Consider the following 14,817-nt stretch of genomic DNA (forward strand, 5'->3'; position numbering starts at 1 on the left):
TCCTGACTATTCCTCCCACTAGTAAAACTTGACTCTAATCAGTTAATGCAATCTTGTTGTGACTGCCCTTCCCCACATCGGAGGGCCTCGCAGATAGCTTTCTGCACAGATGTAGTCACCAGGGTAGCGTCCAAGGAAAACAAAACCGGAGGGCGAAAAAAATGAAGTCAAACAACCTAGAGACACTGAACGTTTGATTGCTGTATTTCCTAATAGGTCAACATGAGCCGCCACATCTGCTGAGCAGGGCTGGAAGAGGAACATATTGGAAAGAAATAGTTCTGCAGGCTTTTACAGAAGGCGGGACACCAGTTCAAGCTCTCTTGGTTGGAGATATTGCATCCCTGGTAGGAATCGCAAAAACCTGAGGGCCCCTAAAACTTTAGAGGGGTGGATATATGCCTGCTGCCCTACCGTGGAAGGCCCAGGCTAGCTGATCCCGTCAGATCTCAGAGGGTCAGCATGGTCAGCCATGGAAGTCTGTCCTGTGCAGAGCCAGGCAGTGGCCAACCATCAATCTATATCTCTTGCCACAAACCCCCTAGGAGAGCAGCTGCTGACTCACCAACACTTCCTACTTTTGTGTGTGTGTGGAAAAATTATTCCAAATCCAGAGACGCCGTGACAACAGCCGTGTGATTTCCCCCAAAATCTCGCCTTTCTGTCTTGAAGCTCACCAAGACCTTTGTTCCCCACAATCGGTCCGCAGAAAACAAGCCAGATTTTCTCACCACTGGTCACTGGAAAGATCATCTGATTTCCAGCTACCCGGGTTTAATGACCGCATGAGATCTGGATGCAGTCTGTTCCCAAGCTCTGCTCCTTGTCTTTTTTGGACAAAGTCCATTTAGCTCTCTCTCTTTCTCTTTCTCTCTCTCTTTCTCTCTCTCTCCCCCCCCCTCCACCTCCCGCCGCCCCTTTACAATTCTGCCTTTAGCAGCTTGTTCAAGTCCCACATGTGTTAATCAGTCGGGCTGAACTGTAAACATCTCGAAGGTGAGAATGCTTTCCGTTTCAAGGTCAGAGGGAAGAAAGAAGAGCATCCCTTTGTAAGGAGAGAGCTTTTCCTAAGAGGATCGGAGTGGCTGCCATGTTGGCCTCCTTTCCTGGTCCTTCTTTCCCCTCGGTTCCTATTGTGGGCTTTCGCAGAAGATGTCATTCAGACCTGACACTTAGGACTGAGTTCTTCTTCCTCCCTTTCTTTGGTGCTAAAGCGCAGAAGAGTGAAGCCATCCCTCAGCTGTCGCCGCGAATCCTCACATGGCTTCAGCTCCTCTCTGCACATAACCTTTCCCACTCAATGCTTTCCCCCTGGGTGGTTGTTTTAGCCCTGAAAGTGTGCCTATCAGAGAAGCAGGTTGTGCAAATTTTTATATTTTTAATGTGACTTTGCGGGGTCTTTCAGGATGGATGTAAAAGGGGAAGGGGACAGGGTGGCACGCAAGGGTGCTGCTATGGAGTATCGTTCTGGCTGCTCCCCTTAACAATGTTCACGACAAGGTTCCCAGTCAACTCAAGACCCATTTTGCAAACAAAGTGAGTCATCGTGCCACTTCTGAGATAGAAAGATTATTCCCTAGGGTCCTGTCGTAAAAACGTTCCGCGGAGACAACCGGTCGCTGCTCGGGAGTCAGTGACGTGTATATTCTCCCCCCTCCCTCTCCGCTCAGCGTGCCTCTTTGATAACGCAAAAACAAAACTGAACTCTCTAGTTTGGGTGATCAGTTGCCATGGTTGCATATCCAAAATGTAATTGGCTTGAAGGACAGGTAAGAGCGCACCTTTTCCTCGCAAACTGCCCACTGAATCTAAAATTCCAATGAATGCTAGATAAATCCTAATTAATTAAAAGCCACTGTACGGAAAGGATTTCCATGTGAGAAGCATCTTTAGGAAGATGAGGCCTTATTACTGGGGCACCCCAGAGGAGACCATGTTTTAAATCTTAATTTACTTTAAAATATCAATTGCCTGAATTCCTAATTTTTAAAAAACACTGGAAGCAGCTTATTGACGTGTTGCTCAAAATATACCTTTGGGAAGAGGCGATCCTTCGGATACGTAGGCTACGGAAGAACAGGGAGAGGCAAAATTTAGGTTAACCTCAGGTGTTCCAGTGACAGCCAGACACACTTGAAAAGGGGCGAGGCAGATTTTAAACTGAGGATCTATTTTGGCCTGTGGTCAGTCCCATTTTGATTCTTTTTGAAAGCGCTTGTGATTTGTATGTTTCTTTATTTGGCCTGTGGTCATCTAACGCTGCCTTAAACAATTCAGTTAAGGTGCAAAATTAACTTTTTGTTTTCAAGTTGGGTTGCTTAATTGCACCTGTCTGTCTTAAAACAGCACCTTTGAGCTGTCGTGTCTGAATTTAGTTGTTTTGTCTTTTTCTCTAGTTGAGCAAAGTTGGTTCTGATGGGAGAGATCGTTCTCAACCCGAGGTCTCAAGCCAGGCCACAAAGGAAAAAAAACTTAACGTACGTTCACATGTTACCATTGCATATTTATCACAGCATATTGTCATGTTTACAAAACACAGAAGCGATCGGTTTGTCCTGTACTATTTCCCCTACGTGTGCTTTCCTGCACTCTCACCTTCAAAAGGTTCCAAAGCTCCATAGGAATTGGACCAAATCATTATCTGCATACACAGAATTAATAATTTCTATTTAATTCTAGTTAACATAAAACAATATGAACAAATACTGCTGAGCTCAGCCAAACCCTGAAAACAAAAGGTGCAATTTATAACCGGTGCTTTAAAACCAAAACACATCTGCGAAGGCTCTTCTAAAATAAACATCCGCATTCAGCATGCTCAGCAACCCTGCCCCTGGACCGCATAAATCTTGTCTTTCATTTTCTACGGATTTCTAAGCCGAGCTTCTACAAACCCGTTCCAAATTCCGGGATCCTATACACTGCGCAGGCTGCAAGTTAAGCATGCTGCAATCCACAACCCACTGAAGTCTGATTCTGGATTGCGTCCTAAGTAAATATATGTAAATTCAGGTTATTCCCTACCTCCACCCTAAAATACACACACACACACACACACACACACACATATGTGTATTAAAAAAGCGCCACAAGTTGTCCTAAGGGCAATTGCATCGCTCTTGACAAATCACTTACGGGAACCAACGTGCAATATAGGTGTATCTACAAAGATCTAATCGAGCCTGGCGACGGAGCCGATTTGAAATGTAGGCCACGGAAGTCCGGCGAGAGAACTTCAGGGTTATTTCATAGCAGTTCGGGATTCTTTTGCTAAGGAGAGAAAAGACGGACAGTTAACAACTCGGGGGGGAAAAAAACCAACCCGACCTGCGTGTGCTCCATGTTGCCACGTGTCGCCAGCAAGCTCGACTGCCGTCCTGTTTATGCCGCTCTTTGGGAGCTGCCTCTAAAGTTCAGTGAAATGTCACCGAGGTGCATTTTCACTTTACGATCCAAGCCTCGCTCCACTGACATCAGCAGCCTTCTGAGAGCAGGGGCGGTTCTCCCGGCCCACGCCCGGCGCACCTTTGTCTGTGCCTGGACGTCACCCAGGTTGCTCTGGGCAGACCTATAAATCCTCAGCTCTAAGGATTTGGTACACGCATCGGAACCTTTGCTGCAGAACACCCGGCACTCTCTTTAAGTGCACGGTGCGCACGTGTGTTTGTTAATGTTGTGCAAGTGGTTTGGGATGTTAGCGTTCAGGTAAGCCGGTTTCAGTTTGCTTTTTGAAGAAGGGAAAAATATGGATGCCATCTATTCCCCCCCCCCCAGCTTCATTTCCTTCTGTATGCTTAATGCTGATGGAGCGCGCAGGTGAGGAAAGAAGGCATAGTGAAGTCCCCATGTCGTCCAGGGAGTTGTCATTTTGCCTTTCTGTTGCAGAGAGAGGACACAGTAAAGAAGGAGAACGCCTCCCTGCAACAAACCCACTGAGCGGTTTAGAAATATACAGTAAGTACCAATCTCTTCAGGCTTTTTGAAACAGGACGCTGTACGAAAGGAGAGTCCGGCGTTTCCCTCCGGCAGCACAGACCGGTGGTTTGCGTATACAGTCTGGTCGGGAAGAGCCAGAATATGGGCTGCTAGAGATGCCCCCTCTGTCGGGCACCCAAAAGCGACCCCCAAGTTGCTCTGTGCTCTTTCGCGACTGTTCCTCAATGTATTCATAATCCAGGTTTAGTGTAACTTGTGCTTAATCAGGTATAGGAAAAGCTGAAACATTTTGCACAATAAGAACATAAGACTTGCTGGATCAGACCAGGGGGATGGCCAAAAAGTTCCTCTGAAGGTTCAACAACGTCGTATAGAGGCCAAGGCCTTCCCCTGATGTTGTCTTACTGACTGGCTAAGACTAAGTTTCATTAAATAAATCCCCTACCGGCTCTTCCTTGCAGTTCTGGGATGTCTACATATTCGCCCAGAGAAATATAGCAATTCTATGGCTCAGTGGTTGAGCTTTTGCTTGGCATGCAGGTTGAATCCCCAGCATCTCCAGTTAAAGGGACCGGACAGCAGGTGACATGCAAGACCTACGCCTGAGCTCCTAAGGCCCTACTACCAATCTGAGTAGACAATTCTGACTTTAGCGGACTAACCGTCTGATTCAGTAGAAGGCAGCTTGCCTAGATTCATGTTCTAAAGGAAAGAAAACATGAATATTTTTATGACTACAACTGGGTCTGCAAAGTCAACGGACATTTACAAAACGTAGGAACGTTGGCTGTTAGCTTTAAAATTGAGTTTACCTCGAGGGTCCCAGATATTTGCTGTCGGTGGAGGCCAATGTTATTCGTTTCGACACATCGCCGGAAATAACCCCAAGAGTTGAAGTTTGGATTAAATTAAGGTGTTTTTGTCTTCAGGGCAATTTTCGGAGAATCGCCTGCGGCCGAGAACAACAAGTTGCGGTCGGAATAATATGCGAACAGGTAACTCCAGGGTTCTCTTCTTCCCGCATTTTACACACAACCGTTTGTGGAGTTCTAAGGCAGTTTCCATTGTGTTTGGGCCACCAATGTAAAGAGGGAGGACCTGGGTTGCTTCCAGTGACGACGGCCATCTCACTTCTGCACAGCACCCAGTGCCCTTCTAGCCCCGCATCGTAAAAGTCGCAGCCCGGCTCTCTTCCAATAAGACGCAGGCTCTTCCAGCCGGCTTTACAGAACCAATATAAAAATAGATAAGGAGAGGAATTCAGGTCAGATGAGCCTGTTCCGTCAACAAAGAAATCCGACTGGGGGAACAAGCAGATCTGGTTCCGATTCTGACATAACTGCCGCGGGGAGGGAAGAGGCGGCCTCCACCCTCCCGGCATCACTTGCTCCTGACTCGGACTGTACAGTGTTTCCATGACCTGGCTGCAGCATTGGATGTTCTTCCGCATTTTGTGAGGAAAGAAAGCTAAGAGTCTCATTTGACATGCTAGAAACTGGCATTTAAGATACTTTTGTGGAGTTTTACCCCAGTATTTCTGGCATTGGTGTGGATGTTGGGGGGGGGGGGGAGGCCAGAACATAAACCCTCCGAAAAGTGAGCTATACCCCCTCCACCATGCCACCACCGTCTTTCCATTTCAAGATATGCTGCCGCCCCATTTTCAGGTGCGGCTAGAAATAACAGCGACTCTGACACCTGATGTGTTAAACTAGCACATAGCTTCCGAGCGTGTGATACCGGGAGCCGACTCTGTTTTAATGGAAAGGCTTGGTCCCTCGCATGCAAAACTGCAAGAAAAATATAATCCCTCTCCCTTCTCTGTGACCTTTTGTCTGAATAATTTCGCACATCGAGAGCGTGCGTGCGTGAGGGCGCCACCGATTTACCCGACCCATCCCCTTTCACGAGGTTTTAAGAATATCTACGCCTATTTATATGCGCTCCACGCGGGGGAAACATCCCGTGGAAGACGCAGAGCTCTTTATGTTAGGTGGGGCTGACTATAGGCAGAGAAAAAAACAGGCCCCACAGCAACCAATCCTTCTGGGTCTGGACCCTGGCAGGCATGTTCGAATGGATGGCCATCTGACAGAGAGGCTGGTTCTGTGAAGGCTCAAGGGGGTGGCAGGTGACAGTGGACGAGCGAGAGGGTTGTGAGTGTCCTGCATAGTGCAGGGGGTTGGACTAGATGACCCAGGAGGTCCCTTCCAACTCTATTATTGTATGATTAAAAATAAATCCACTCTGCTTGTTTGTCTAATAGTGGCATGTGTGTGTGTGTTGCAAACTCACTGCTGTGATCTCTCCCGACGCTCCTCTTTCGTTTCAGATCATGAAGAACTCTGCGGCAGTAGTTACGGGTCCTTCTGCATGAACGGTGGGGTTTGTTACAGGATCCCGACTGTGTCCAGTCCTTTCTGCAGGTAACCGTTCAGAGCGGACTCCCTTTTGCACTGCAGGCATTTGCTTTGCGAAGGTCACAGACAGGACTAGAGCTTTTAAGGAAACACATTATTTTTTGCCCCCATGTGTAGATAGGGTTGAGAAATACCTGAAGATTGGAGAGCCCAGTCTGGGAAGGATGGACTTTGGGGACAGAAAGAAGCTCAACAGAGATCGGATGCAGTAGGGTCCCCCCTCTGAAGCAGCCCTTTCCCCCAGGGGAACTGAGCTCATCAGGAGTTTAGTTGTAATACTGGGATATCTCCAGGCCCCTCCTGGAAATTGGCAGGCCTAAGTCAACACTACTTACACACGATAGATGTTACTTGGTAGTTGTAGTGCTCTGGATAATCCGCAGGCTTGCCAGCCTCCAGGCGGGACCTGGAGATAACCCACTATTACAACTGATCTCCCGACAACAGAAATCCGCTCTCCAGGAGAAAGTGGCTGGTTGGGAGGATGCCCAGGTCCCTCCCCTCCTCAAACAACGCCTTCCCCAGACTCCACCCCAAAAATCTCCAGGTGTGTCTCAACTCTCACAATCCAGGTCCCAATCCTACCTTAGCCGTCGGTTGGCCGACCCTTGCGCCCCGTCACAAATTTGCAGCCTGGCCGACCTCACGGGGTTTGCAGGAAAACAGAGGCGGGGAGGACGATGTTCCAGAAGCCGCTTGGGAGTCCCAACTAGGGGGGAAAGCGGGCTACAAATAAAAGCAAAATAAATACATCGCTTGCGCTCCAACATGGCCGTGCCAGGATCAGCTTCCTGGCACGGCAAGGGGGGAGAATGTAATCGCATTTTGGTCTCACCCGGCAGGAGTAACTCATGGATAAGGACTGTCTCCGTAAATCGGAATAGTTGATTCCCCCTGCGCTCATCCCAAGCGTGCTCCTTATCAGTCGGGCAACGGGGCTAATTATAAACGAGAGCCGCTCTGTTTACACTTGACTCTCCCGGTAATCAGTGACGGTGGAGAGAATTAGACTGAACCGCTGCCGTGTAGTGACATCAGGGCTGAATTATCTTGTGCCTGCCCGAGGCTGACATCAGCAGGGGGGGAATCTAACTTCAGCCTGGGTATCTTTCCCTCCATCCCCACCCCCCGTCCTCCTCCGGGTTGGCCGTTACCTGGCATCTGGGGGATCCAGGTTCGGATCCCCACCCTTGCCATGGAAGCCCACTGGGTGGCCTTGGGCCAGCCACAGTCTCGCACCCTAACCCACCTCCCAGGGTCGTTGTGAGGACAGAACGGAGGGGAGGAGAAGGGCGCAAGAATTGCTCTCCCCAAGGAAGAGATCTGGAACCCCTTTCAGCAACTAAACAGCAGCCATTCTTTTGTCATTCACCGCCCCCCCCCCTTCCTAGAACAAGTATTAAAGAGTGTAAAGCACGGGGAAACCCGTCAGTGGCCGACAGATAGAAGTTGGAGGGGAATCGGGATGAAAAAACTGGCCCGAGGAGATAAGCCAAGTGCTAAATCGGGTCACTTCCAGAGCCACCTGACGCAACGCAGCCTCCCCGTCACTCTCCGAGCTGTGGGCTTGTGTGCGCAGCGTTGTTTTGAATACACAAACATGCCCTTTCAAGAAAAGTCCAGGAAGGAAATGATGGTTCTTGTTTGCTTTGGGCTCTTTCGCCGCGGCTGCTTCTTGGCAAGAGAGATTTTTTGGGGGGGGGGGGGGGGGAGGAGAGAGACCTAGGAAGTGGTGATCAATTAGATTTCCCTCCACGCGGCATCATGGTTTCTAACCTCCCTTTCGGCTGCTGACCGTTCAGGGAGCAAACGCCACCCCGATGGCAAAGTGGTCGCATTCCGGATCAGCAGGCCCCGTTGACCGAACTTGCGCCAGCTAAATCGCTCCTGCCACCTTTAAGCCCTGTTGAAATCAACGGGGAAGCTAAGCTGTCACCCATGGAAATCCCACGGATGTCGAGAGGCACGGATTTTCATTCTCCGTTTCTGCTTCTTCGGCTTGGCAGGCTGCTGGCGCGTTCCCATGGCCTTTGGGCCCTGGCTTAAGGATGCCAGCCTCCAGGCGGGACCTGGGGATCGCTCAGAATTAGAGCTCAGCTCCAGACTGCAGAGACCAGCCCCCTTTGCCCTCCCCAGGTTCCTTCCCCACCTCTCCAGCAGTTTCCCAACCTAGAGCTGGCAACGCACCCCCCACCAATGGCCAGGGGGGAACCTGGCGACTGTACACTGGAGAGATAGCTATCAATGTGGGCTAATACTCTCAGGGACTGACGGAGTGAAGGGAAAGGCAATCCAGGGTTGGCACAACCTCACATCTGGCCTTCTTGTGCAACCACCAAAAACAGATTCATGTATAAGACATTCTCAAAATGTACCCCCTGGTTGCACAGAAGGGGAACTCTAATCCCCATGGAGGGGCTAGCCTAATGAAAACACAGAAACATGAGGCTGCTTTACATGGGATCAGACCATCAAGGTCATCACTGCCGAATCTCCCGAATCTCAGGCAGAGCCTTTCCCATCACCCACCGCCCCGTCTGCTGAACTGGAGACGCCAGGGATTGAACAGCTAGCGCCAGACTTCCTTTCCCCTTGCGTAGATTCCCTTCAGCAACTGAGCTGCGGAAGGAGTTTTTGCCTTCCGTTTCAAGTCACCCCTTCTTGTGTTTCTCAGAGCTAGGGGATTGCTGAAGGACAATACCTCAACACACACACCCCTTCGTTCTCCTACCGTGGCAGGAATTCATTGCGACTTTAAATACACATTTGTGTGAATCTTTTTCCTCTCTTTCTTCCCAGTTTCGGAGGAACACGACTAACGTCCTGTGTATAATGGGCGTGCGCATGCGGGGAAAATCCTCCACTGTGGATAAATTCTATTGCATAGGCCGAATTCTGAAGGGCTGTTGGGGGGATTTAAAGAGCAAAGGGGGGAGGCCCTCAAAAATCAGGCCGCCCTCCCTGCCTCCAAACTATCTTACCGGTCAGTGCAGGGGTTGGCCGTTTCCATTGGTGCAAATGGCACTTGGAGATCGTGCCGCGCATCACAGGAAGTAATTTGTTGTCTCTGGGGCGAAAGGAGAAGATGGTCTCCCATCCAACTACTAAGCAAGCCCTGCTCAAGCTTCTGAGATTCGATGAAGTCGGGCTACGTTGCCTGGATCGGCCCCAAAATATTTATCCTCATCCTTTTCTGCTCAAAGTCTGCATCCCACGGTCCTTTTGGTGGCTAATACTGAGGTTGGGATTGGGCCTAGTTCCCTCCCGCCTTCTCCACACACACATTAAGAAAGAGCTGCCTGTTCTTTAATAGTTGCCCTTATTTCTTTCACGTAGCTTAACGGGCTCGCTGCAAAAGACAGCTTTCAAGCTCTTTCTGAGTACCGGCACCTTGGATCAGCTACTTGGCCCGAGCAGAGGTTACAAGAAAGACGATAGTTTTGCCCGCTAAGGACTTGGTATTTATACACAAGGCACGTTAAGCGAGAAAAACCCCTGATTCTTCTGATTAGAACAGAGTTCTAAAAATAAGACTGTATATTCTGATTAATCCGGCTAATCAGAAAGCAAGCCGGGGGGGGGGGGATAGCATATACGTGCAGTGCTTATTAAAAAGGGTACCAGCTCATGGATTCTGTGTTGCCACTGGAAGAAAGGGGAAACTGAGGCCCACTGCAGAAAAATAGATTTTCTAGCCACAGAAATCTGCTCTTGGATCCAAGTCTTTAAAGAATGTGTTTTAAATCTCTCAACAACTGTCCCGCCCCTCTGAGCAATACACATTTTAGAAGGGCTTTACTCCCATTTCAACCTGTCCTTCCCATTCAGAAGTGTGAAAGAAAACCTCTTTATTGATACAGCAAATTGCCTGCCTTTTTAAAAACCAGTCTTCTTGACAAGGTCCTAAACTGCCCTAGGTTGGACTTACAGGTATACACAGGTAACGAGAGAGGCCGAAATTGCAAAGTCTCCCGACATTCAAGTTATCGTTTGCAAACGGAGTTTGCATACCTTGTGCTCCTCAATAACAAGCCTTGTTCTCTCTTCTGCCGAAATATGTCGTTTAGAAAACACGCCGTTTAGAATTCCTTACCTTTATTCATAGGTGGTGGGGAAACAGCCAGTGGTGACCCCTAGTTTCCTAGCTGCATCAGTTTAATTCCAGCTGGGCAGAGACTGAAGCAGGATCTGTCCCCCCACAATACCATCTGTTGCTCATTTATGTTCCCTCGAAGGAGCACATGTCATTTTGGATGTGTGCGCTCCACATGTCCGCAAGAAGCTGGGGATAAGGAAACAAAACTGGTCCAAACCTTTTCCTGTGGCCCAAGATAAAGTCTGCCGCCCATCACAAGGAAGCTTCTCTCCCCCACAGGTGCACTGAGAATTACACAGGAGCCCGCTGTGAAGAAAACTTGCTCCCCAGCATCAAGAACCACACGAGAGGGGAACTGTTTGCAGCTTTTTTGGCGTCGGTGGTGGTCCTGAGCGTCTTGGTAGCTGGAGCGATCTTCCTTCTGTGCAGGTAAAACACCCCAGCCAATTGCTGCTCAGTCATCCTCTGATTGCTGCCTTGAGTGCTCCGCTGTGGAATTTCTCTAGCAGGGGGTCCCCCAGCCTGTTTGGGCCTGCGGGCACTTTTGGAATCCTGACACAAAATGGCTGCCCGGGGAGGCGGAGCCAGCTACAAAATGGCAGCTGCAGCTCATCTTCGGTCACACGAGGCAGCCGCTGCTAAAGCAACATTTTAAAAAACCTGCGCAGTCAATCAAATCTGCGGTGGCCAATCAGAGGCCGCATCAGACATCCTTAGTTTAGCCTACCTCAGAAGGTTGTTGTGAGGATAAAGCGGGGAGAACTGCACGTGCTGCCCCGAGGTCCTTCAAGAAGGGGCAGGACCGAAAACGCGAGATGAGAACGTTTAAGTGGTAGCCGCAAACAAACCACAAACCTTTTTCTTCCCTTCTTGCCAGGAAGGGCCATATTCCAAGAGCCAATCCCATAGAGCGCGGGGACGACCTGATAGAGGCAAATGGCATCCACGGTTGCAACAGTAAGTGCACTGCAAACGGGACGGCAAAGGAGGAGGACTGCGGTTGTGTGTGTGTGTGTGTGTGTGTGGAGGGGGTGTTTCTGAAAGGGTAACGTTTCGTTCACTCCCAACAGAGATAACCGAATGAAGGAATCGAAGCAAGAAACAATGGAAGTGCAGCAATCGAAGCAGGGCTAGAAAAGCTCAAAGCACACTGGAGAATATGGTAAGAACAAAGAAGAAATGGAAGACAAAGATGCATTCCATGCAGCAAAGGAATGTCCCACATACACACACAAAACTGCCCCATACAGATCAGCCTGTCAGTCCATCCAGGTGGGAGCAGATCTCCAGGTAGAGTCGGCGTAGTGTCGTGGCTAAGAGTGGCAGCCTCTAATCTGGAGAAGCAGGTGCGATTCTCCGCTCCTCCTCCAGGTGCAGCTAGCCGGGTGACCTTGGGCCAGTCACAGTTTCCTCAGAGCTCTCTCGCGTTTGTTGTGGGGAGAAGGGAAGGTGAATCCTAGAGCTAGGATGGATAAAGTGTTCAATGCAAACATAAATCTCTTACTAGCGTATTTCCTCTGGTCCTGTCTAAGCTTTAACCCTTTTAAAAAAATTATCCCATATAACAAGCCGTGTTGTTCAAACCCGCCTCATCTGAATTCACATTTCCCCTGGACGTGGGGAAAGTGTAATCAGCTAGTAACAAAACGCTGAAATAATTTCCAGGTGACCGTATCTGAAAATGAGACCTCTCTGAATTACAAAAAGAGCGTGCCCAGGCAGACACATTCCATTCTTAGGTGTTCATCTCTGATATTGGACAAAAAGCCTTTATCTCAATTCCGTTCTTCCTGCTGGGACAATCCTGTCCCCTCCTCCCCCAAATTCTGCAGAGCATATAACTTACTAGCATTACCGCCAGAGTCAAGAATGGGGATGGGGGAAGATCTGGATCCCATTTTGCAAAGGGTTTCCTGGTTCCTCAGACTGTGCTTTTGGAATTTACAAAAAAAAAAAAAAAAAAGGAGAACAATGCGGCTGACACCAAAAACAACAAAAGCACTAAGATGTCTTGAAAATGGGAAATGGAAAAGTCTAGTCCTTAAGAGAACTTGAGAGTACTACAGCTCTGAAAAAAAAAAAAACCCTCTGATTTCAGCAATAACAGAAATATCAAACTCTTGGCCACTTGACATCCGGCTTATAACAAAGTGCTGAAGGAAAGTGACTGGAATCAACAGGGAAAAGAAGCAGGGAGCACAGTGTCGGCTCCTGGATGTAATAGAGGAAAGGAAAACAAGGGAAGAATATCAGGGTGTTAAAGGACATGTCACTGTTTGGGGTGGGTGGGTGAGGGAGGGATATTTTGCTTGCCTGTAGACAAAAACGTTAAGAGGTAGTCCACACACACGGCACACAAAACGCAGCTAAAAAGGAACTCCTTCACCCGAGGAGTAATGAACGTGTGGAATTCACAGCCACAGGAAGTGGGTGGAAGCACAGACAGCTCCTAAAGGGAATAGCAGAAACATATGGGGCATATATTCATCAGTGGCTATGAGCCACAATGTATAGACAGTATACTAAGTTTGGTGCAGGGATGCCCTGTATTCACGGTGCTTGGGGGGCCACAATGGGAGGGCTTCTGGAGTTCTGGCCCTGCTGGTGGACCTCATGATGCCCCTGGGTTTTGGCCACTGTGTGACACAGAGTGTTGGATTGGGTGGGCCACTGGCCTGATCCAACCTGGCTTTTTTTAAAACCTAAAATATGAAAAATTGACTATACTCATTAGTCTAAAGAGCCCCTTTCTGCTGAGCACAGTGCTCAAACTAGCAAAACCTCCTATGGATTTTTTTGGAAGGAGCAAGCCCCCGCTCCCCCTGTGGAAGAAACCAACCTCCTCCCTGCCCCATTACAGTAGCTTGTTTAACTTCTCATATAACTGTTGTCTTTTCTGTAATTTGCAGGGAATCATAACACTGCTCCCAGAGTCTGCGACAGAAGACCACGTTGCTCATTTTTTACAGGACCAAATAGACCAGCACCGATGTACACTGCTTGTGTTTGCACCGTTGCCACAACTGGAACGCCAGAGGTACACGGAGACCCTCGGACGCCCGTTACGGCCGGCTTTAGCTGTTAAAAGGCGAGAAATGCTGCCAAGTCATGCAGGAAAGCTCTCCGGTCGTGTTAAAGCGTCACCGTGTTTTACTTGTTTATTTTTATCACGGGCCAAACGAGGCGTATTATTTCCCCCAGACAGGGCAAATAAGAAGGCCTTTGACTGTGTGGGATTGAAGGTGATGTTGGAGGTCTGGCTTAGGAAACCAATTAGAATGGATCTCATACGAATTTCCACAAGGTAGAACAGGGACAGACACCCAGAGCCTTCTCAATGTACATAGACTTAGCTGTTTTGTTTGAACTAATCAGATACCTGTCAAAGGACTGGAGGACTTGGAGAAATCCGGGGGTCATCCAACATCAGTCAATCAAACCCTTCTCTTTTATGAATAAAACTCGTCCATCTCTCATCAAAGATCTGTTTAGCATCTCTCAAAAAAAGGTCACAAATGTTGCGTTTCACATTATATCCGTCGGTAGCAAATTTCAGACTGGGGGAAACGAGCCGGTTCTGGGAGGGACGGGGAATAAAAATTTAAATAATATAATAATAATAATAATCTCATAAATCTTCATCCAGGGTTAAATTCAAAACAAAACCTCTGCGGATGGGAGTGTTTCCTCCCTTCCCCCAAGGGTCTCAGCAGCACCCACTGACGGGGGTCAACGTCCTTGTGGGCCCCTTTATAAGATGCATTTATCCTCTGCTGCCAGACAGTCCAGAGAAAGCCCTAAACAGTGGCACCACGTGAAGGGCCACGAAACGCAAGAGATGGCAGCCGTTCTGCAGAGCCCCAAAGATTGGGCCTTGTATTTTTGACTCGTGCCAATTGCACACCTACGTATAACAGTATAAGAGTTGTACTGCTTTACCTATTCGTTATACGGATCCCGACATCCTTCCTCAAATAGCGTTCCTTTTGGAAGCAGGAATAACGTCTTTGTCGGCAATCCAATCTCAGCCATCTGTTGCTGGGGGGGAAAAATTGAAATTCTCCTCATAGTTAATTTCTCAGCTGTTGGCAGCGTGTGCATCGTTGGATGGGGTAGCGTGTTTTGCCTACCGCACACGGCGCCATTAGGAGACACAATCCTTGTCTTTTCCAGGCTCAGCCTGTTTTCTGGTTTAAAACAAAAATGACGCTTTAGAAAGCCAAGTTTCTCTTTGACGGCCGCTGGGGGCCAAAGAAAACTCGCCAAGCTTTGAAAATGGGGCAAACGCCAGCAATGTCCCCCAAAGCTTTACATGCCCTCCTCCCCCCCCAAAAAAATTATTTCTTCCTTAGTTTCAAGGGTATG

At 48.7% G+C, this 14,817-nt stretch overlaps 2 protein-coding genes across 2 annotated transcripts in view; one reads left to right on the forward strand and one right to left on the reverse strand.

Moving 5' to 3' along the window:
- Nucleotides 1-4,897, reverse strand: part of TMEM266 (transmembrane protein 266) — a 57,287-nt gene extending 52,390 nt beyond the window's left edge. Inside the window, exons 1-2 of the mRNA XM_077317266.1 lie at nucleotides 4,749-4,897; nucleotides 3,136-3,270 (exon numbers count right to left, since the gene is read on the reverse strand). The gene's annotated coding sequence lies outside the window, so the exon portion shown is untranslated. The remainder of the gene's footprint in view (nucleotides 1-3,135; nucleotides 3,271-4,748) is intronic.
- Nucleotides 3,892-13,933, forward strand: NRG4 (neuregulin 4). Its single transcript, XM_077317270.1, has 7 exons — nucleotides 3,892-3,954; nucleotides 4,866-4,931; nucleotides 6,269-6,362; nucleotides 10,732-10,881; nucleotides 11,330-11,409; nucleotides 11,523-11,614; nucleotides 13,362-13,933. Exons 2-6 carry the CDS (start codon nucleotides 4,922-4,924, stop codon nucleotides 11,534-11,536), a joined length of 348 nt encoding a protein of 115 aa, XP_077173385.1. The 5' UTR covers nucleotides 3,892-3,954; nucleotides 4,866-4,921; the 3' UTR covers nucleotides 11,537-11,614; nucleotides 13,362-13,933.
- The last annotated feature ends 884 nt before the right edge of the window (nucleotides 13,934-14,817 follow it).

This window comes from Paroedura picta, chromosome 18 (assembly GCF_049243985.1).
Source record: "Paroedura picta isolate Pp20150507F chromosome 18, Ppicta_v3.0, whole genome shotgun sequence".
In the NCBI taxonomy this organism is placed as follows: domain Eukaryota; kingdom Metazoa; phylum Chordata; class Lepidosauria; order Squamata; family Gekkonidae; genus Paroedura; species Paroedura picta.

Coding starts and splice junctions, on each gene's coding strand:
- NRG4 (XM_077317270.1), top strand. Junction 6,363..10,731: donor GTGTCCAGTCCTTTCTGCAG/GTAACCGTTCAG, acceptor TCTCCCCCACAG/GTGCACTGAGAATTACACAG. Junction 10,882..11,329: donor GCGATCTTCCTTCTGTGCAG/GTAAAACACCCC, acceptor CCTTCTTGCCAG/GAAGGGCCATATTCCAAGAG.